This window comes from Poecile atricapillus, chromosome 1 (genome assembly GCF_030490865.1).
Source record: "Poecile atricapillus isolate bPoeAtr1 chromosome 1, bPoeAtr1.hap1, whole genome shotgun sequence".
NCBI classification, from domain to species: Eukaryota; Metazoa; Chordata; class Aves; order Passeriformes; family Paridae; genus Poecile; species Poecile atricapillus.
The window spans coordinates 175,024,113-175,047,925 of record NC_081249.1 but is presented as its reverse complement, the minus strand read 5'-3'; the positions used below and the strand labels follow the sequence as shown (position 1 = coordinate 175,047,925).

The following is a 23,813-nucleotide window of genomic DNA, read 5'->3' as shown; positions in this document are numbered from 1 at the left end:
TACCAACAGATAACTAATCTTAATTTCCTTCTCTGCTCCAATTTTCAGCCTGGAGGATAAGCAGGAGTGTCTTGAAGGACCATCTTCCACAAGGCTCAGACAATGGCAAAAGGAATCAAACCCTGAGCACACCACACCAGCTGCTGAGCTGGAGCCAAGAGGTGAGCCTGTCAGCATTCTGGGTTCTGGGCTTTGGGTGATGAAGAAAGCTGACAACAGATGTTATGGATGGGAAGTGACTCAAGCCCAGAGAGTAATATTGAGTAATTTTCCATAAAGCCCTTCTGTAATCCTGCAAAACTTATGGAAAGTGTCGGCTTGGAGATCTGGGCAAAGGTGAAGATTTTATTAAGGCAGCTGCAGCTCAATAAATCTCTGCAGCATCATCAAGCTCCAGCAGACAACCCACAACCCAAAGCAAAAAGTGTCTGCCTTGTTACAGCAAAGTCACCAAGAGAAGACTTTCCTCTCTTTATACATAAATAAAACAGAAAGGAATTTAATTCAGGCCCATTCTAGAGCAAGAGCTGCTCCAGCATTTACTAAGAGAAGCCAGAGTTGGGTAGAGCACCGAGTCTCTGGGATCTACTTTGGAAATAAGATGGACACAGGGCATGGCAGTGCTGGGCACCACCACCAGCAAAGATACCCAACCTGAGACTGTCCCAGGAATGTGAGGGGCCATCCAGATGACCTGCACAGGAAAAGGGAAAAGAAGCAGAAAATCTGTGGAACAGACACATCCATATGCTTAGGAACCAAAAAGAGGTCATTTGGAGGGCTCCCCTGGGCACCTGCAGGAACAGCTGGACTTCAGAGCTGCTCTGGCTTCTCTCTTTAATTAACATGTTGGCTAAAATGCCTTGATGCAGGCAGAACTGGAGAATTCTACAGGCATTTCCTGCTATTTTAGTGCCCACACAGGAAGATTTAGTCTAAAAAGGGAAAACAGAGGTAAAGCATAAGAGGAGGTGTCCAGGATGCTCCCTTCAATGTCATGGCAGGTTTAGGTGAGTTTGCAGTGAAATGGGGCAGTCAGGCACAGGGAGCTCTTTCCTGAGGCACAACATTCCCTTCCCTCAGCCACAGCATTCAGGGAAAAGCTCTGGTAATCCCATGCCAGCATCAAAGCCCACCCAGGGGAGGCACAGCTCAGATTCTGGGCTCCAGGCAGGTGGACCAGGGGAAAGATGCCCAGGCCCACATCACCTACACCCAGTACAGGGCACTGAAAGCCAAACTGGAGAACATCTCCATCAGGATTGGTCTTGGACTGCTCTTGGCCACCAACCCAGTCAGCTGGACTAATTCTGTGCAGAGTAGAGGAACCAGCTTTTCTAGAGCACGTTTAATCTGAGTTTTGGCTTTCTATGTTGGGAAGATGGTCTGTGCTAGTGAAGGAGGCCGTGCATTTCCACTGACAACAGCAGGAATTGCAACCACCAGCTCAGCAGACCTGCCCACCATGCACAGGTCCAGCGTGAGGCCCCACAACAGCATGGGCTGTGCTCAGAATGAGCTCTAAGGTCCACAAGCCAGCACTGTCCAGACAGTAAATGTGACTGGAATGGCTCGTGGTTAAGACAAAATGAAGCAAATCTCTGGTTCTGGCAACTTCCTGCAAACCCAGTGCCAAGAAAGAAGGAACACAGACCCTGAATCTCACTGAGCTGTTGAAGTCCCTGGTTTTCTCACTAATCCCTGGGCTATGTGCCAGGCTTAGTACTCTCCCCAGAGCTCGTACGTGTTGGTTTACACACCACGGAGCATCTCGACACCGCCGGGAGCAGCCACTCACGGCAACCAGGGCCTGGGTTCTCACTTGTGGAGACATGGGGGAGTTTCCTGAGGGATGTGGGGGAACCTCATTCAGCATTTCCTTTCACTAAACCCAGTCAGTTTCCCTTCAGGGAAACAATCCTCAAAACTAAATATATTTTTGAAAGAAGGAGTCAGACTAGAGACAGCAGGGAACAACTACTATTCTTGGCAATCTGAATGCTTGGCCTGAAAAGAGAGCTCTCTTCCTGAGCTGTGGCAACCAAAATACCTGCTTCTTCTCCAAATCTTGCCCCAAATTTACTCATATGTCAAAATGAAAATTTCTTCTCAGCCTAATACAAGCTTTAAATATGCTTTATCACTCCCAGCACCACACACAAATATATACTTACTGTTCTTCTTGTAGAGGAGAATTTCAAAGCAGTTTGACTCATAGTTGTCGAAAGTCTGTCTGACTTTTTCAATGGTCTTCTTGTCTGTCAGTTCACCATACATAAAACTGGAAAAAAAAAAATTGTCTTTTTTTTCTAGACAAGCAACAACATTGTTACAGTCACCTTTAACAGCAAAAATATTGAAGATGCTAGGAACTGTCATTTACCAAGGTTTAATTATGATTTATACTCCATTTAAATATATAGTGTGTCACAAGGACACCTACAATAGCGAGTAACCATGACCACTTTCTTACTGTAAATGACTGCAAATAAATCCAACATAATGCTTCATTAAGTGCTTTACTGAGAATATCTTTAAGGATATATGGTTAGAAAAAAGAGCTGAAGGCTTATGAAGCCATCATCACCACAGTTGCAGGCCATGGCAGTATTGCTGTCAAAACAGAGAGAATTGATCAAAACCTCTAAAATCTCACAAATTTTGCTCAATTCTCCTGAAAATCCTTCTGGAGGAGGGATGTAAGCTACTACAGGTAAAGCCTGTTTGCTGAACCAATGCCTGCAAATCTAATCTTGTCAAGATGCATCTGGGACAATAAGATAATTGGAATTCTTTTACTAAATACCAATACAAACAGAGGTAGGATTTAAACAGTGAGGACTGCAATGTGTAGCTATGTCTAAACTACTACCAAACAACCAAATTCATCCTCATTTTCCTTACTGTATACCGCATTTCTTTAATAGTTCAGTGGAAAATACTAAAAAGTTTTTGGAGACTCATCCCTCTCCAGGCTGAGAATATAAAAATGTGATTTTAATTCTGCTATTTCTTGCCACTTAACCATCTCATCTTTGCATTCTTTTCCAGGTCAGACCTCCAGCTGGTGTAAGCAAACCCAACCCCCTGACCTTACTTTTGACAACCTTTGTAAGGAAACAGCCAGGCTTTTATTGTCATTCTCCCCTGGATTAAAAATAAGTGAAGGCTGCTCTGTGCAAATTCCCAATTACAGAACTGAAAGAAAATGGAACATCAGATAAAAGCTTTCAGACGCTTGGATGAATATACTTTTAATTGATCAGACTTTATTTTTTTTTTCCCCCCCTTTCTCTTATTTCACAAATAGTTTAGCCTCAGCTGAAACCTCCAACAGAAAATACTGTGAATATGAAAGGGAAAAGCTATCAGTGCCTGTGTGGTTTCAGTGCAGCTTCTCTTATTGATCAACAGACCTCCAAAGGTTCAATAAACATTTATTTTATGTCTACTGCTCTGAAAGAAACAATAAAACAACACAGTGGTTAGAGGCTCGGCAAGCATTAAAGTACTCAATGAAGGCCAGACCATGAATCTTTTCTCTTCACAGCCAGCCCAGGGAAGCAATGGAGCTGCTCCCACAATAAGCTGCTGCCTGGTCTGGGTGATGGAGGCATCAGAGTGGCTGCAACATCTCAGCATCACTACAGCTGCCTCTTCACTGGTAACACAGGCACAGACATTGATTAGACTGGATATTAGGAAAAACAGCACTGAAAGGGTGGTCAGGCACTGGCACAGGCTGCCCAGGAATGCTGCAGAATTGCCACTCCTGGAAGTGTCCAGAAAACACGAGGATGTGGCACTTGGGAACGTGGCTTGGTGGTGAAGGTGGCAGTGCTGGGGTAGTGGCTGCTCTCGATGATCTCAGAGGTCTTTCCCACCCCAAATGGTTCTGTGACCCTATAAATGGCATGGCAAGACTGTCACCTTTGGGACAGCAAAGGAGATGCCCCTACAGCAGCTGACAGCAGGAAATGGTTTTAGCCAGGCACGAGGCTTCATTAATGTCCTGATTATCATTAACATGCACAGCTGTCTCGAGGACACGCAGAACACAGCCTACTGCTGGTTTTCAAACCACCTCTATAACCTTTCATACATTTATACATGAGATGACAACAAAAAGAGTTTGATTTTTTAATTTTTTTTTTAATCCATGCCTTTTTTTAATTCTCTTTTTTGTTTTCTTGAGACTTAAAACAATGTTTCTCATAGTCCTGAAAGAAAAAAATAGCAAGAATTTGTCGAAGTGCTTGATTTTACATGACTTATAATAGAGAAAGTTGTCATTAATTAGTGTTAAAATGACAAATCCTACTTGATGATGGGAGGTGGACGATACCAGTAAGTGCTTCAGAAGATGATCAATCAACTTTATGTTTTAAATTACAAGCAGCTTATTGTTGCAGTAAACCTGTAATGCTCAAATCTCATATTATATTCACACATAAAGAGACATTTTAAAGGCTTCTGGAACAATAAAAACATTTTTCAGAAGGCATTTTTTAACAGCACCAAAGGAACCTCAGAGCCTTTCACTGCACAAGTTATATAAGATTTTTGCTTATCACAAGTTTAATTTAATTTAGTCTGTCCTATTTTGTACACATGGAGGGACTCCTATTTCTTTAGTCAATCACTCTGTCTTTTTCTGCCTTTTCTTTCTCTTTTTTTTTTGTCATTTAGTGCTTGTCAAATGCCTTGAGTGCAAACTATACAAGGCATAAATATCAAAACCACTCTGCTACTGGGAATTTTACTACACAGAAAACACACTTATCAAAGAGAAGCAAGACTTGCTGAAATACACAGAAGGAGGCACAATCTTAGACATTTTCTCCACCTTTAAAACAGACCAGTTGTCATTTAGGACACCTGGGCTCCCACCTCCCTCTTAAAGCATCTCTTGGCACAGAAAATCCTCAGCTGAGGTTTCACATTGTGCTCTTCTGTCCTTTGCCAGGATGCAGAGCAGCAGCATCAGGGCAGGTCTGGGTTTGCAGGGCAGTAACAGCTGTTTAAGAGGAATTATCCAGGGCAGAGGAAAAGTGAAGCACAGAAGGCATCTAACCCTACACCAAATTTACAGCTCTCTCCATCCAAAAGCAGCCAGGGCATCAATTACAAGAGACAAACAGCTGCCCAGGAGGAGCAGCAAGTACAGCTACACATCAATAGATTCAAAACTCTGCAAGGTGAAGGGCAGACATCAACTCTGAGGTGCAGCTCATGGGGCCCACGGGCATCCTCAGTGGGGCTTCTTTGCACAGCTTTGGCACTGAAAGGACACACAAAAATCAGGCCACAGAGGTGCCATCCCAGCACCAAATCTAACCTTTTTCAAATCCAGCTGTACCCACCATACATAATCCCATTTCTTTGAGCACAGTGGGAATTTTGCCATTAGCTTCACTAGAGCCAGGATTTCCCTTGCAGACTGTTTTTTAATCCCACCTGTCAGGGCAGTAAATCAAAACAAGGCGGAGCAGAGATGCTGAGCAAATGTTCCAGTGGGAACAGTGGCTGTGAAAATCTCATGTGCAAGGAAAGGCAAGCAAAGCAAAGCCTGGAGTGAATGCCAAGTGTCAAATGCCAGGGTAGATCCATTAAAGGATGCCTGCTCTTCCAAAGGCATGATGAAATCACAGAGCTTAGCTGATAAGCAGCAATGTTTAGAAAACACTGATATAACTTGTGACAATAAACTGCATTTCAGTGTTTTACAGCTGTCCTTTCAACATGCTCATGAAGACACACATGATCACATCTGTGTACAACTGGGCACGAAATCAGTGATTTTCCTGGATGCTGGCTGACCTACTGATACACCTCCAGGCAGGGCTTTATTTTGGTTAAATGGAAGTTAGAGGCATCTCAGTCATACATGCCCCATTCCTCCTGGCTCAGCAGATGAAAAGTTCTTCCACCTAAAAATCCTAATTTTAGCACTCACTTATACCAATTATTTGATGTATCAGCCCAAGCTACACATGCAATTCTGGGTGCCACGTGAGCTCAGAAGAACACGTATCAACTCCCATCACCCAATATAGCCTGACTTCCATGTACAATCTGCTTTTTATATAATGCCTGTGAAACTAAGGAGACTGGCACTCATACTGGGGGATTTCTAAGTGATTTTCCTGCCAGTGGGCATATTGTTGTTGATTAAAAAGAAGAGAGAAGTGCAAAACCAAAGGAATTACCAGCCTGTCACAGGAGTAACTCATTGCCTGAGCTGGAATAAAAATCCTTCACACCTCCAGTGCCTTCAGCTGATCCACCCCTCCCTGTGATCTCTATCAGGCAAGATCATCTGAGACTTAAAATCACAGAACCACAGAATTATTTAGGTTGGGAAAGACCTTTAAGATCATCAAATCCAACTGCTAACCCAACACTGACAAATCCATCACTAAACTATGTCCATGAGTGCCACACCTACAGGGCATGTGAACAGTCCCAGTGTAGGGGATGGGAAAAGAGAATATAGTGAATTTTCACTGGACTACCAGGAGAAAAGTATGGCTGGAAGATGATTTTGAGGCACTTACAGCCTGAAGCAAATTTACCAAACTTTGCAATATTTATAAATTGTCCTTTATCACACTCATGATTAGGAATAAAAACAATTTGATTCAGGGGCTAGATTTATACCATTTGTATCTGTATATTTAATTTGGTTGGATTTTTGACATTCAAAAGCAGATCCTTCCAAAACCTTCAATTAGGAGGTAGCACCACAGCACTCTTAGCCCAAAGCACTTGTCTTAGAGCAGTAAAACTCTGCATGTAAAGAAAATTCTATATATAATGTAACATAATCTGGGCATAACATAGAAAAACTGGACTGAGAGCCGGACTCAGAAAATACTGTAAATAATAGCCCCAGATATTAAAAAATACCCTTCAATGACATTCTGCTGAGTAGTCTAAAGCAGGCACCATTGGCCTTTAAGACAAATCATCTCCATACCTGTCATCAGAGAGCAGCTCTAGCTGCTCTGGAAGGCTGCATGTTCCATGTTACCTATGCTACAAATCTGTCCAGCTCTCACTTCATCCAAAATCTGTCCAGCTCTCACAGATCTGGAATGTCTCCTAACAAGTTAGAAATGTCGCTCTGCACATGTGACTCATACAATCCCTGAATGGTTTGGGTTGGAAGGGACCTTACAGATCATCTCTTTCCATGGGCAAGGACACCTTTCAGCAGATCAGTTTGCTCAAAGCCCCATCCAACCTGTCCAAGAGCCAGACACAACAGTGTTGCTCATGCTCTGAGTGTAGAGAGGACTCCCCTCAAAATCCAGAGGTGGGTGTCCAGAATGAAGATGAAAGAAAAAAAAAAAATCTTTGCTACCAATTCCATTTTCCACAGTAATTCCTCCTCAATTTGTACAATTCACCTCAATGAGCTGTTTGAATGTGCTCAAAACAGAATTCTTATAAATGGTAACAGGAGATTATCATGTTCACAATAAGCAGCCAGATGGAACAAATCTTTTGGTTCCCTCAATATTTGAAGCACATGCACACCATTATCAGACAGGTAGCGCAGAACTTTCCCTCCCTCAACAATTTCCTACAATGCCATTCTGTATTTGTAATTATTTTAATGTGCACAGGCTATGAAAGCACTGGCTCACAGCAAACACAGACAATTCAACATAGAGGATGGCAGAGAGCTAAGGGGAAAGTGTGTGTGTATCTCCAGAGCAGCTGTGAACAGGCTGTTTTGTTCAGCCCCTCAGAGTGTATTGACTCTGTTTCTACTGTATGAATGAATATTTCATTCCAACACCACGTGCCCATCTCCTGCCTCTCGCCCCTGAGAGGAAATTCGGCTGCACAGAGCAATCCTAGATCTTGCTTCCTCCTCATCCCTGCAGATGAGAGCAGGGACCACACACCAGCACATGTTGGTTTCTGGAGGAAGCAGTGACTGCCATGCAGGGACAGGCTCACTGCCCACCCTGCTCCTGCCAGCTGCAGCATCACACCCCAGTGCATGGCAGCAGCATCTCCCAGAGATTACCACTGTAGATCACAGAATCATCACAGAATGGTTTGGGTTGGAAGGGACCTTAAAGATCCAAAGCCCCTGCCGTGGGCAGGGACACCTTCCACCAGTCCAGCTTGCTCCAAGCTCTGTCCAGCCTGGCCTTGAACACTTCCAGATATCCCATCCTCTGTCCCCAGTGCCTGGAATTGGTCACTCTCTGAAGGCAGAAAGAGAAAACCTACACAAACTCGTATCTCAGCCCTCCCTTCTTGCCTCTGTCCTTAGCTTGCTTTGCTCACACACACATTCCACACAGCAGGGAGCCAGTCCTTCCCCAAAAGCATCTCTTTCTAAAGGATGCAGCAGGCACGGCTCAGATGCACATCCAGCCACAAATCACAGCTGCTCGCTCCTGAAAGACCACCAATAAAAGAGAAAAGCCATAAAGCTGCAATGCTTAGAGTAAATATATCAGCAGCCTAATTACTCTCTCGGGAGTAAAGATGCACTTTGTGCATCACTGGGCTCTGTGTATGTTTAATAATAGGGGCCAGCGTGGGCTACAGAAGAGCTCAATGCCTCCTGGCATGGTAACAGCAGAACTCAGAACAATCTAGCAAAAGTGCCTTTGAATTATATTACTTAAAACCCCACTCTCTTTACTGGATCATTAGCTAGAGTACATTCTCACCAATATTAGCCAGGGTAAATTTCAAGGTGCTTTACCATGTTCTGTACAAGTCGCCGGTTTCATTTAAAGCCTGTGTTAAGACTTCAACATCTGCAAAACAATGCCTTTCTTACCTCAGCCCTTTCTCCCAAACCCTCACCATTCTTCACACAGATTAAAAGTTTTCAAGTGCACCAAGTGGCAGCAAAAAGGCAACGGGCATACCTGCAGGTGCTACTCTTCTGCATGACGTCAGCTCGGTGGTATCCAGAGAGTTTACAAAATCCGTCATTACTATAAACTACGGGCCAGTCCACAATCTGGGCATTTCCCAACAAAAAACTGGATTCTGAAAGGACAAAGAGCAAAAGAAAGAAAGAGCTGTTGTCAGTGGCAAAGTACAATGAAATCCTCCTCGTGTTACACAGCAGATGCAGAGTTATCCGTGACAGTAACTTCTGTCTTGACATTTCAGAGGGAAATCCAAATGGACATCTGAAAAGAATTTGTGATCAAACAAGGTAATGCAAGTAGCTTCCTACACCACAAAACACCAATATAAGCCCCAATGCTTTAACAATTTAGACAGCATTCATTTATTCACAACATCTGGGTAAGATAGCATGTTCTATTTTTATTTTATACATATCTTGAAAGCAACTTTAAACTAACGTGCAAACTGAGTTTTAAATGCTGAATTGTATGCCTGCCCAAAGTTGATAATGATTCTTTTGCTTGAGAGAAGTAATTTTTATTTCCTGGCAGGTCTGAGTCTGTTTTGCAGGACACAGCCAGAATCCCTGGGATGAGTGACAGAGTGCCAGGTGACGCTGGGGAAAGCAGATGTTTTAAAATTGTAGTCCATGGTAATCTTCAGTGTTTTCTTTATTTTTATGGTTAGTTTTCAATTTCATTTTGACTACAGCTATGGAACTATATGGTCCTATTCACTGGTGCTAAAAAGCTATTAAAATATAACTATTAACAATCATTGCTGCTTAAAAATTATAGGAAACGTTCCTTTCAGCAGTTCTTGTGGGGTGAAAAAAGGCTATTTTTACAAATTTTCCTCATAATAGCCAAAAAATGGTTATGACAACAACAGACATTTACTCACATGTGCATATGGATTTTAACATAAAAGTGGCACTGAGTTTGCATACGCTGCACATGCCCTGCTCAGAGTGTTTATAACTGTGACTGGATTGTACACTCTGCAAATACTATTCTATTGAATATGGAACATGTACTTAAAAAAATAGCATTTGTATCTTTTTTCTTTGTAAGCATGAATTTAGAAAAAAAAAATAATCTGGAGATTATTGGATTTTCAAAAAAAGCAGATTTTAAAATATTTTAAAAGCCAACCAATGGGAGAAACAGAAGCCTAGATTTTGTGAAATCTAACACTTTTACGCTCAAGGCATTTATTTGGACCCACCACAAATATTCTTGAAGCCTAAACGTCAACTTTAAAAATTTGCTTTCCTGGCCACAGGAAGATGCCCTCGCTACAAACAGCAGGAGACATGGATTAAAGCCTGAACATTACATAAAATATCCCTGGATTCCACCAGCCCCTTTCTGCTGGGACTCAGCCCAGCTCAGGGGACATCCTAAACCTCTGGGAACAAAAGGGTTTGCTGGAGCTCATCCCACTGTACTGGTGTTCCCCCCACACCTGCATCTCCACTGATGCCCAGAGATTTTTTAGCTTTTTATATATTTTCATATATTTGTAAGCTTGTAGATTTTGAATAGTTGTATACTTCCTAGTACTTTCCCTGCCCTTTCTCATAATAAGATAACCCCTCTTCTAACACTTTCTTGAAATTCTGTTTAATCTTATACTTAAGGAGAGAATTTCTGATAATGATATTTTGTTTTCCACCAGAACTTAACAGATATAACAAGAAAATAGGGCAAAGAAGCCCCAGGACCGGCTCCAAAAGGCTGACCCAAGGGTGGGTTACCGGGGTAACTGATTTCCTATTGAATGTACTGGCTAGGTATACTAATTAATTAACCTTATAAAAATTGTGTAAATCCTTTTTCATGTGTGCACAGAGCGATATTTGTGCACCTGAAAGCTTCCATTAAGGAGTTGCTATTTATCTTACCACTTTAACACTGTTGCAAGGTTTTTTCCTTTTGTCATTAGGCAGCAGCACCTCCAGTCTGGTAAGGGGGAGACACCCCCAGCTCCCCAAATCTGGGCTCTCCCCGTGGCTGCCACCCCATCACCACCACACTCCAAAAGCTGGAGGTGCTGGGAGCACCAGCAGCTCTGAATTTCCCATCCCACAGGGAAACAACCCAAGGCTGCAGGTTAAATTTGGAAAGATTGTCTTTATAGAACCGTCTCTAGCCAAAATTCTGCTCACACATCTCGTCACAAAGAGCACAGCCTGGCAGTGATGCACTCAGGGATGCTCTGCACATCCCTGAGCTCCCCAGAGGCCACAGTCCAAAAGCAGACAACCCTCCTGCACAGCCTCCCCATCCAGAACTCAACTGCATATTCCCACCACATCACTGCTTCAGGACACACAGCACACAGCAGAAGATATGTGGGGCAGCCAGGTAAATAGCATTTAATGGTTGTCTTCCATGGATTTTATCATTTTCTGCACCTGAGGCTCTCAAAATATTTTATAAGGCATTCACCAAATTGATAAAATCCACAAGAAACTTGGGAGGGGACAAAACTTAAAACCAAGCTATTGACAAATTGTCGTAGGTTTGTTTTTCTTTTAAATACCATAAAATTTGAGGTAAAAAAGACACTAGAAACATCTTGGTAGATATTAGTATTTTTCATTTTTAAGGTTAGATCAGATCTGTAATATTCCCATTAGAAACTTGACCAGATATTACAAGGTGTTTTCTTTTGTTCCCTTGAATTTTCCTTTGCTTAACTGACTTATGTTTTTTTACTCTTGTCTCCTAAGCAAGCAAAGCTCATTCATCCATGCTCAGCACAGGAATATGAATCACAGAACCTTTTAGGTTGGAAAAGACCTCCAAAATGATTGAGCCCAACTGCAAACCCAGCACTGCCATCCACTACCAATATCTGTGTGTGTACCAATAAATACCAATGTGTGTGTGTGTGTGTGTGTGTCCAATTCCAGCTGAAGAAAAATCTTGAATCAATGTTTGCCTCTTGTTAGAGACCAATAAATCCAACTGCAGGTACAAAGCCACAGGAATCCACGTTTCATTAATGCTGTGCTCACTGAGCAACTTGATAAAATTGAAGGAAGAACAGGTCAGTGTCTGACCCTTCAGTTTTATTGGGTACCCAAATCTCAGTATTCACAGAACTCTCTGTATTTAACCTACCTTATATTTTATCAGGAGTCGTTATTTTCTTCAACCAAGACACAATTAATTCTTCCCTATTTCTACAGTTACAAATCATAACTCCAGGCAGATTTAATTCTACACAAGCCAGTCCATAGCCAGCTGTAAAAATCTAAACTGTGTACTGAATGACAGGACACTTTAAAAGAACCTCTCTGTTTCTGACCATAATTTTATAAAATATGATTTTCTATTATCACCACTAACTACTCATTGAAAGTCCATTTCTGCAGTTCTCTCCAATGAAGATGGATCCACAGACACTTCTGGACTAAATCCACCTGCATGCTTGACTTTTGTACTCCTATATACAGTTCAGATTCATTATTTCCTGGCTTAGAAAAGTCATCACAGTTGTGTCTTTGATTATGATTTCCATGAGTCTGTGGCAAGTTCCACTCTGTCCAATTTCCAGCTGGCTGCCTTCACCAGGTGTAAGAGACAAGGGCTGGAAAAAACCTCATTTTATCTCCATCTCCAGTTGCCACAGGGCAGCCAAGAATGGAGGTGTTCAGACTCCCTTCATGGGGGAGGCAACCTCTCCTTCCCTGCTCAAGTCTACAACAGGTAAAAGAGGTGTTTTGTGCCTTCTTCAGAAGAAAAAGAAAAGCCAACAAAAGGTCTGGAAATAGCAGGGTGATGGACATGGAAAGGACACCAGCACCAGGATCTCCATATTCCTGTCAGATCCAATACACACAAGAACTATATTCTGCAAGCAAGTCTTTTGAAAGAATATGTTCTATTGGAGGTATTCTCAATAATAAGTGCTTCTTAAGAGAATTTAGTCACTAATAACTGGGCATCACTGAATCCACCCACTACACCTACACTGAAACACGTGAATTTACTTTAATTATGTGACAACTTCACTGAAAGATCACAACAGGGATTGCCAAGGATAGCCAAAGTTATGAAGGGCAGGGCATAAATGCAGCTGACATCAAGGTGCTGTAAACTAAAACTTGTGCAATATCCGTGCTGTGGCCCAGAAATGAAAATCTCTCCTCCCAATCTCACAAGTATTTTTCTACAGGGACTTTCCCCAGTGGTCAGTGAGATGCTGGTCACTGCTGAAAGCAGGACAGTAACTCTGGCAGACTCTGGTCTGATCCAGCATGTGGTGAAACTCCAGGAAACTGGGATCCAGGTGACCATGGTGTGGTATCTTGTACTCTGAAAATGCTTACATGCAGCTAATTTCAAAAGTCACACAATGACTATCCCGAAATCTCTGGTGGTGTGCTCATCCTTCTCGGGTTTCTTCGATGCACTGAAACTACACATCCACTTCCCATTTCCTTACAGATAAAAGGTCAATTTTCATTATTTCTAAGCTTGTCTTGATGTCATTGCCTCCACCAACCATCTTCTCCACCCTCTCCCCTTTCTGATGCACTGTAGGGACCCCAAATCACAGCCCTGTGGGTTGTGGATGCTCCTTGACTGGACACCTCTAAACACCAGTGTCTGTCTGAAAGGAAAGCAGGGTCTGCCAGCACACTCCTCTGTCTCAGAGTAGCCAGATCCCTCTCAGAAAGGCAGAAGGCTTTTTATTAGCCAACATAACTCTCCTGTTTTCAAGGTTTAATGCTGATGGCAAGGGAACAGGGTATTAGAGGCATACAGTCAGCAAAACTTCAGGTTGGAAAAAAACAACTGAGGAAAACAGCTTTTTAAAAGGCACTGCATTTGCTGTTGCCACACTTGTATTTTGTGAAAAGGCTCTTTTGTATAAAGGCAGCCTATGCTGTAGAGCAGAAGCCTTTAATCTTACTCTATCTTGCAGCAGCTAGCACTCAACATGGTGCTGAGCCTCGTGTTTGTTATTAAAACAAAATAAAAAGACCACAGTGTACGAGCAATTTCTTTAACTAACAAAATGCCTAAAGCAGTGCAAAATTCATGTTATGTAATGACAGGAGAGCAAGAACAGCTAAATCATTCCAGGAGATATGCTTAACCAAGTGAGAAACACTGTCTCTAATCATTTTTTCTCAAGTATGCTTGGGTACCACTTGCAACCAAAATTGTTTAAATCACTGTTTTTGAGAATTCCCTCTCTTCTCAAGGAAACTGGCAACTGACCTTTTTAGAAAGGTCATCACTGAAAAGATGTTCCAAAGAAAATAAAGTAGTAGCAGAACACAAACAACAATAATGATTATAATAACAAAAAGAAGCAGCATTTCCATCTAGGAACAAATTCCTACCTCTATCAGTTTTACACAGAGCTGTCCTTCAGAACTACCACCCTTCCACTGAACAGTAAAGGCAGCTCAGACCTCATGGGGGCTGGGAAATATCTGGAATTTGCCTTTTTTTTTTTTGCTAAAATAAAAGCCCCAAACCACTTCAACTGCTGTCAGTGGATTCTCCTCAAAACTACACAGGGTCAGCATATTGCTGCAGATTTGTTCAGAGCTTCTTGGAAAACTGCTGGTGCTCCTCTGTGGGTGTATTCAGGAAGGGTGTACTAAGAAACTTCTCTTTTTTAATTTTCTTAGCTTTCCTGAGCGAGTCTTGGCCCTGACAATAGCCAGTGTTGTCTGTGGTGACTCCAACCACGTCCTCAAGATGTGCTGTGTGCCCGTGGAATACAGAGGAAGATCCTAAGCCCTCTTGGAGGGCACAGCCCTCTGAAATCTGCCTCAACAGGCACCAGCATCCCTCCAGCTCTGGGGCTGGCTGCAGACAAATCTCTGTTCTCAAAGCAGCAACCTCCACTTTGTGCTCCTGTCTGTAAACCCACAGTGCTGTTTTCTAACAAAGCTATCATTTCCCCAGTGTCTTTAAAGCATGCAAAACATCAGTGTCATCCAATTTACCCAGTACATTAAGTGTTACTTTCCTGAAAAAAAAAAAATCTCTCAAAGGACTGACTCTTTACGTCACCTTCCTGTTCCAGTGTTGTCTTTATTTAATACTTATATTATGAAGACGCAGCAAGGGCTAAACCCAGAGCAAGGTGTCATCACACTATGCTGAAATTATCTACTTCCTGCCCCAAAAACCTGCTCCTCAAATAAAACAGAAGAGGAATAATCCAGCACTGGCTGAAATGTTAAATCCACATGTAAGCCACTCAGCTGGGAACACAGCAGCTTTCAGCAATTTAGCAAGCAAGCTCAAGAAGAAAAATTAGAGTCTTCCTGAAATTTACCTCCTTGAAACTTATAAAATTAACTGCAATCATTTGGAATGTGGAAGCCCACAAACAGCCCCTGCTTTACTGTGACACATCACTGACCCCAGGAAGAGCTCTGAGGCAAGAAGGACATGAGAGCATCTCTATGAATTACCTGAAAAATTACATTTCATACAATTCTGATCACAGTTTCTCCCCCACACATCCATTTCTCCTAGAATTAAACTAACCCTCACCTATCCTGGTTACCATCTAAATGCCACTGCTGAATCTGCTCTCTATTAAAATTACGCAGAACACAACATAGATGTACTGAGACTAAATTTAAACTGGAGCATGCTGTAGCTCTCACTCAAGGCACACGGGCACCCTCAGGGAGAGCCAGAATCCAGACTTCCACCTTTATACCAGTCAGAGTGCTGCCTTCACATTGCCAGAGGAGAAAACTGTGGGAACAGGAGCTCTTCAAACACGGGGCTCCTCTTGCAAACACTGAGCCTGCAGTGAGTCCTGGCTGCAGTTCCACAGAGCCTGGCTGCTTCTCAAAAAAAAAACCTGTTTGGGCAGAAAACCAACTGCATCCCCTGTGCCCTCCTCTCTGTGCCAGTGGCTGAAGCAAAGCTTTCAACAGGACCGACCCCAGAGCCCCTCCTGGCTGTGGAGCCAGGCCCCGGACACTTGGGATGCCAGGGCTCAGCAGCTACAATAGCCAGTCCCCTGAGCGTGCTGGTTAAACAAGTATTGTCCTTTTTTTATCTGAAAAGCAGATTATTAGAGTACCAACTCCAAAATCTTCTATTATTTAATGGTATCAAATCAGAAAATCCTATTTTCTTCAGCTATCCAAGAGAGGAACTTAAAATCCCACTTCACCACCAGACAGCACCCTGCAAAACAGGCTAATTAAATGTATTTCCACTTCCTGACATTATTTTTTGGCTGTGGACTCCTTCCAACTGTAATAAAAAACCTGAATGTTTCCTCAAAAAATGTAAAAAAAAAAAGAATCAATTTAATTTTTTTCCATCTCTCCGGTTTCAACATTAACCTGGGAATGCAGCAACTCTTGCAGTGACCTCTTGTGGCAAGCGCTCAAATTTCCCCCAAAAAGAGAGGATGGATACCTCTCCCACCAAGCACAGAACGGAAGATAAGAAAAAAAATAAGGAGAACATTAAATATAATAATAAAAATGGGATGGGATGGGATGGGATGGGATGGGATGGGATGGGATGGGAAGGGAAGGGAAGGGAAGGGAAGGGAAGGGAAGGGAAGGGAAGGGAAGGGAAGGGAAGGGAAGGGAAGGGAAGGGAAGGGAAGGGAAGGGAAGGGAAGGGAAGGGAAGGGAAGGGAAGGGAAGGGAAGGGAAGGGAAGGGAAGGGAAGGGAAGGGAAGGGAAGGGAAGGGAAGGGAAGGGAAGGGAAGGGAAGGGAAGGGAAGGGAAGGGAAGGGAAGGGAAGGGAAGGGAAGGGAAGGGAAGGGAAGGGAAGGGAAGGGAAGGGAAGGGAAGGGAAGGGAAGGGAAGGGAAGGGAAGGGAAGGGAAGGGAAGGGAAGGGAAGGGAAGGGAAGGGAAGGGAAGGGAAGGGAAGGGAAGGGAAGGGAAGGGAAGGGAAGGGAAGGGAAGGGAAGGGAAGGGAAGGGAAGGGAAGGGAAGGGAAGGGAAGGGAAGGGAAGGGAAGGGACACAATTGGAAATAAGACCACAAAGCAGCTGATCTCAAGGAAATCCAGCTTTTCCTTTTGCTAACCACATGGCATTCTTTAAGTTTCTATATTAATAAAATGGCACAGAGCTTCCATAACTATTTTTTAAAGTAAAAATAAATATTTTGGACCATGCAGAACTCCCCCAATTTCAGCAGCAGTCAGAGATGCTTAATCCATCTGCTCTCAGCGAGCCCACTTGAAAAGCAAGGAAAACAGGGCGTCTGCAACAGCAAACCCCTCACATATGTCATCTAGTAATGCTTGTCAGTGTAAAAATCCACTTTGCATTGATTTACGTGTCAGCAAGCGCCGTCAGAAGCTGCAGAAGGAGCCCTGTGCCTTCGATTGCCAAAGAAAGCCCTAATGACATGAGAGCCTCAGTCATCCCGTCATTAACTTCTGAGCTGAACTGGAGGATGGAAACTTTCACCCCACGGTGCTTTCTGCTTTTATGCAGGGATTTAGGGAACTGCTGAGCTCTGCGTTTTTCTCAGAGGATCCCAAGTGACAGACATGCACTAAACTTGAAGCACTTTGCTTTAAAGAACTTTCTGTCTGCAGCATGTGTAATTTAATTGGTGCCAGATGAAAATGCAGTTTGTTAAAACAAACATGGGAGAAGCCCACGTGTATCATGTCCCACATCCCTGCCTGGAAGACAGGAACCCTACACGAGCTAGTAAGAACAGAAGAGACATGAGACGTTTATTTTTTCTGTAATACCAGTGGAATAAAAATTTAAAAAGTGTCTTATTGCTACAGATGAGACACTTGTTTCCATCCCCTTTCCATATAACCTGCCTTGACAAAAATCACCTGTGAACAGGGCTGATCCTTTCACCCATCACTCACAGGGACCCAGCAGGGTGTAAAGGTCTGTGTGAAGGAACTGCTTTTTAGGAACTTGGCATAAAGCTGAAAAATGCCAGGAATTAAATGCTAGCCTCATTAAAATTCATGCTGAAATTCCCATGTAAACCTTAGAGCTAAGATTTCATCCCAGTGACAAAATACAATTTTTCACTAAATTTATCCCCTCTTCCAAACTGTTAGCAGTCTCTATTGCAGATTGCTGCCCAGCCCCAGAGTCACCCTTACCACAAATTCATATTCTACCATAAAAGCAAATTATGCCATTAATATATACTTAATTTCCTGCTGATAGAATTTGTGAAGGCAAGACAGACTTGCATGGCTCAACTCACAGGATGACTGCCCATGGGATCGGTCCATAAATCCCAGTCCTGATCTAGACACTTGCCCAATTCTGTACCCTCTGCACTTTCACAGTGCTGAGCACAGGTCAGTATCAGTAGCAGCTCTGAATGCACTGAAGAAGTGAACAAAAATATCAGTAATAACGGGCACAGCCTGCTGAGAACATCTTGGGAGAGAACATTGCCCTTAGGATGGTCCTTATTAAACGTCCCAAATACTAATGGCACTAAAAGACAGTCACCTTAACGTGATTTAGCCCAGTGCTCTTACAAAACACCTTTCAGCTCAGCAAAACACCTGGTGTTCTTAAGATCTAGGGCACAGCCAAGGCTGTAGCGAGATCGTATCAATCTTTGTGAGCCTCAGATAAGCCTCAATGTATTTCCACTGTGCTTTAAAAGAAGGAAAAAAAAAAAAAAAAGATTGCAGAGAGAGTGCACTGAGATTACCCTGAAGACAGGTCTGCTTGTCCCTTTTACAAACCACAGAGCCCTGAGGACAGACCCCGCTGCTCCCCGTGGGCTTTGGGTCTCCTTAGGTGGAGCTCAGCCGTGGTGAGGGCAAAGACCCTGCAAAGCAGAGGCTGCCATGCACCACCCCGTGCTTTGGGAAGCACCTGCAGCCTGTGATGCTGCCCAAACACTGAAGTTCAGCACTGACTTAAAACACTTCACAAGCTCCAAGGCGTAAAGTGGTCTCCAAAAGAGACGTTCCCCAGGCGAGGTGACACCGTGGGACTTCTCCATCGCTTTGACAGCTGCTCCATCCTTCCCAAACACACTGGCATGGAGAGGGGCATCCAGCAGGGCAGCCCAGCTCTCCCACTCTCCAACAGAGAGGGCAAAGAGCCACGGTCACCCCATTTCATGGCCAGCCCGGTCACAGCCACCCCATTCCTTTCTGCTCAGCTCCTTGGTGCTTCGCTCATGGCTGCACACTGAGTGCTTCTCCCACAGTTTTAACTTGATGAGCAGCCAAAGCTGAGGTAAAAAGGAAGGGTTCACGGCACTCCTAAAGTGCCAAAAAAATGCTGAAAATTCAATATATGATTGCTTTTAGACACCACACCAAACCTGCACACCGTGTTCCCGCTACACCCGTTCCCAGTCCTGACTTTCCACGTTTCAAAATTGTTACAATTTTGTCTATAAATTTTGTTATTAGGATCCATCTCTGGTAACTCTGAGTAATTTGTCTCCATCAACACTTCATTTTGAAGCCATTGCTTCTATTTCACCTGAAGAAGAGCCTATCTGCTGAAATACCTGCCTGATTTTTTTCCAGCAGTACCCATACCCTAATAGAAGTTATTACCTGTACCTACAACCTTTCTCTTGGTTGTTAAGATTTATGATCAAGAAGTGCAATGGGATTGCATAAACAGGACAATTCTCAAAGGAGAATGTTCCTGAACAAGGAACGGTGACAGAAAGGCTTTTTTTGGGGGGAATGCTGAAGATGTATTTTAAAAAACAATCATCGGTCTTTTCTTCATCCCGTTCCACAAAATGTCAATGAAAAATCCCTTGGAACTTGGTGAATCCAAGTCTAAAAACAAACCCAGCAGACACTCAGCAGACCAAATCCTTGTCTTCTACAGAGCACTGGCAGGAGATACTTGAACCAGATTTGCTCCACTGTATGCTATTAAGTTTGGATTAAACAGTACTGGATCCAATGAAAATTACTATCTATAAAGGATAAATAAGGCTATGTCCTGGATGACAAAAATAAGAACTAAATTATGTTTCAGCTCACAACATTGACAACTTACATGAGTTAAATACAAATTCCCAATCTACTTTCCTCTTTGTGTCCAACAGGGAAGATTTACCTCTCTAGCTAGCACCATGCTTAGACATCATCAGTGACACAGAAAAAGCAGAAAGAATGACCAGACCAGCACGATTTATGCTCCTAAAATTAGACCAGGTTTAAAACTGGTGGGGATACGTGCTTTTAAAGTATAATGTTCGAAAGCCTTCTGAGCTTTTCCAGTTTCTGGTACCTCAAAGCTTTACTAAGCTTTCACCAGGGAGGATGTGTGATTTAATTAGATACAAAACCAAGGCATTCCCAAACCACACTCCCAGCCCTGCTGCTGACATGCTGCATGACCTAGGGAAATCAGCTGTGATGCCCCAAGCCCCCGTTTATGCCACAGTTTGATGAACAGGTTGAGAAAGCTTCTCTGTGTCCTCTTCCACAAGGAGCCGTGAAGTGTAATTAAATTCCACCCAACACTCTGAAATTGTCAGAGGGAAGGTGCTATATAAATGCCTATTAATTATGCTGCATTTAATATTCTGGGAAATAAATACACTATTGCAGGAAACCAGCTCTTGGAGATGGTGCAGCTACAGGGCTTGACAGGGAGCGAGTGCCGAGCACAGAACTGACAGAGGCAACACGAGAGGGAGGAAGCCCCCCAAAAACGGCTCAATTCAAAGCTGGCATTTTAACACACAACATTTTAAAACAAATTCCAACTCCTCATCCCACTCCTGCTCATGAGGAAAGTCCATGAATTCCCAATTCACTACCTGCCATCAAAAGCCACTCCAAGCCAGCACACCGGACCACACAGGTGTGACTGTGAGGTACATCCAGCACTGGTGCAATATGGAAAGGTGGAAAGGAACATTTTTCAGCATAACTTCACCACCCATTGGTGTCTTGATTAATATAAATGTGGTAACTCTTCTCAGTGCTCTGCTCTGCTCAGCTTTCCCACTCCTGTCCCCAGGTGTACACTGGCACAGCACTGCTTCTCCATGGCAGTGTCACCCTAAGCTCGGGCTGACCAAGGAGTTATCTTTCAGCAAACCCAAAGCCGAGCTCTCCTACATTTGTGCAAACACTCAGTAGATACGTGCCAGTGCAAAAACTACATTAAAAAATGAATTTAACTAGCACAGGACTTGCCTAAAGCATCATCTACATCAGCACACCCAAAGAGACTGAGCTGCAAACACATCGTAACTTTAATGGAGCTGTGTACAGTGCTCCTGATCGGTGCTTTGCACTAGAAAGGCTGAAATTAACTCCGGCAGCAAGGAATAACTGGATGCCACACAGTCCTGAACTAGCCCTGTAAATATTCACCTAACGGAGGAGCCGTAAATGACCAGCTGCAGACAGTTCTTTACCCATCTGCTCAGCCACAGGATTACCACCATCCAAACCACAGTCACTCCCTCGCCGCTTTCCCGGCACCTTCGCCACAGACTTTGAAGTGTCACAAAATTGCAAAAAACTTTGAACCCCCTGGACGGAAATAGTTGCAAGTCCTAATTATCACAAAACTAAAGAACAAGGAAAAGGGGAAAAAAAAAAAAAAAAAGACCCGATGAGCGGAGAGGATGACAATTTATTGTCTCAGAGAAAAAGGTTCGAATCGGCGGTAGCAATTGCGATGTGAGAAGTGCGGGGAGACAGGGTAAGGACCGCGAGGGGATGCTCCGGCGGGGACCAGCGGATCCCGTTCCTTGAAGGCACCGCTTTGGCACGGACCCACCAGCGCGGCGGCGGCGCCGGGGCGAGAAGCCGGAGGGACGGATGGACGGGCGGATGGACGGATGGACGCGCGACGGGGGAAATCTCTCACCGCTGGAGCGCCGGACGATGTTCTCCAGGAAGGTGTTCTGCGGTGCCACCAGCCCTCTCTTGCCCCCCGGCATCCTGCAGCGCCGGGCTCGGGGGCCGGGGGTGCGCGGCGGCGGCGGCGGCGGGGGGGTGCCGGCGGCGGCGGCGGCGGCGGCGGCAGCGCCCGGTGCCCGTGAGTCGCGCAGGGGCGGCCGCGGCCGCTCATGGTAGTGGCGCCCCCGCGGCGGCTGCAGCGCGGTCTGGGGCCGCACCGCGCTCCGCGCAGCCAGCGCCGCGCCCGCCCCCCCTGCGCCTGCGCGCCCGCCCCGCCGGGCCGGGGGACGCCCGGGGACGGGGGGGCACGGCGGACACCCCAGAGGATGGGGAGGATGCGGGGCGACACGGCGAGGAGTCACCGAGCACCCCCCGAGCATCCCCCGAGCATCCCCCGAGCATCCCCTGAGCGTCCCCCGAGCATCCCCCGAGCATCCCCCGCTTCGCCGATACCCTGCGAAGTTCTACCCTGAGCGAAACTCAGGCAAAACCCTCATGGCTTTTGCAACTTTGCGTTGCTTTGTTTGTGGTTGTTCTTTGGGGATTTGGGGTTGTTTGGGTTTTTTTCGTTCCCCCCCCCCCACCTCAGAGGTTGGGGGGAAACACTCGGGAATGCTTGGAAAGCGGCCGCACTTTGGCCGCAAAAGATAAACGCGAAGTGCAGCGTAACGTGTTAAATGCCACTAGCCTCGCCTGAAGCCATCAAGACATTTCTTGGAGGATTCCCCCCTCTCTCCGTGCGAGGCAACAGGAGGCGGATTTGGGGCTGGAAACCCTTTTTCCCCACTTATTCAGGGAGCAGGCTCTGCTGAGCCCGAGCCCAGAGGAGCAGGGGAGTCAGACACCGCAGCCGAGTTCCTGGGTGAGCTCTGCCCTGCTCCTGAGCCCTCCAGCCGGTTCTGGACTAGGACAGTATTATTTAAAGCTGTGGACACTGAAGTCCTAGAAGGAATTTCTCCACCTACTGCTTCTGCCTCTGCTAATTTTGTGTGCTGCTGCAGACAGGAAAGGACCATAGAAGGAACTAAGGCATGGGAAATCGGTGTTTGTCCAGAGCAGGAGTATGCTCTGCAGAGCACATCCCGGTGTGCCGCACACTCCTGCCCTGGTTGGCACAAGCAGCACTGCTTCTCCCAGAGGACATCATTCCACTGTGGAAAAATCAATTTATTTATTTTTTCATCCTGCTTGCAGCACCTGCTTCTTCCTGTGCTTGAATCTTGGTCCAGCAAGTCACACGGAGGTCACCTGCACTCCACGGCTTAAGGTTTAAAATCTCCACCACACCGGGAGCTGTTGCTGGAGCAGCTCTTCCCTGGGTGCCGGTCCTGCTGTCACTGGAAAATGCCTGCTTTTCCTCTCATTTAAATATATGCAAATCGGGAGCAGCTCAATTGCAATCAGTTTGGGAATGCTGACAGAAAACAAGTCTGAGGTGTGAACCACACCCGATCTGTCAAACAGTCATTGTTTTACCCCCAGGTCTGGCATCTTCATCTTCCTTAGAGAGGTGTGGTTTAAAAGATGCTGCTGCTGAGCTCTGCCCCGCGGTTCAGGGGAATTTTGCTCCCGGTAACTGGAGGGTGGAGGGCAACACCTTTTTTTGTTTGAAGTGAGTTGTAGCTCACCTAAACCAAGTGTGCACAGACAAATATCGTGTGACTGATCTGTCTGGACAGTGCTGCCAGGACCTCTGCTCCCCACTTCCCTCCCTCACAACCAATCTGAATTTTTCTGCTCATATCCCAAACTCACTTTGAAACCTAGACTTGCTACTTCTCATCCCATGCCCCTTTTCATCAAACCCCTTCTTGTTCACCCTTCAAACTAAACTTTTCTGTTCTGATGTGGCAGCTGTGCCCAAGAGTCACTCCATCCTCCCTGCTCCCTCTCCTCAACTTCAGATCCCTCATTGTAAGTTCTCTTGCTGTATTTCCAGTGGCACTAATTAAACAATAGGTTATGGAGAGGGACAAGCTCCAAATCTTTAAATGTCTTTAAATGTTTAAATGCTTTAAATGTTTAAATGCTCCAAATGTTTAAATATCTTTAAATGT

At 44.7% G+C, this 23,813-nt stretch overlaps 1 protein-coding gene across 1 annotated transcript in view; it reads right to left on the bottom strand.

Moving 5' to 3' along the window:
* The window catches only part of KCNH5 (potassium voltage-gated channel subfamily H member 5), a 148,429-nt gene extending 126,632 nt beyond the window's left edge, over positions 1–21,797 (bottom strand). Inside the window, exons 1-3 of the mRNA XM_058833832.1 lie at positions 21,725–21,797; positions 8,904–9,027; positions 2,175–2,281 (exon numbers count right to left, since the gene is read on the bottom strand). Coding sequence (XP_058689815.1) covers positions 2,175–2,281; positions 8,904–9,027; positions 21,725–21,797 — 304 coding nt within the window. The remainder of the gene's footprint in view (positions 1–2,174; positions 2,282–8,903; positions 9,028–21,724) is intronic.
* Positions 21,798–23,813: the final 2,016 nt, after the last annotated feature.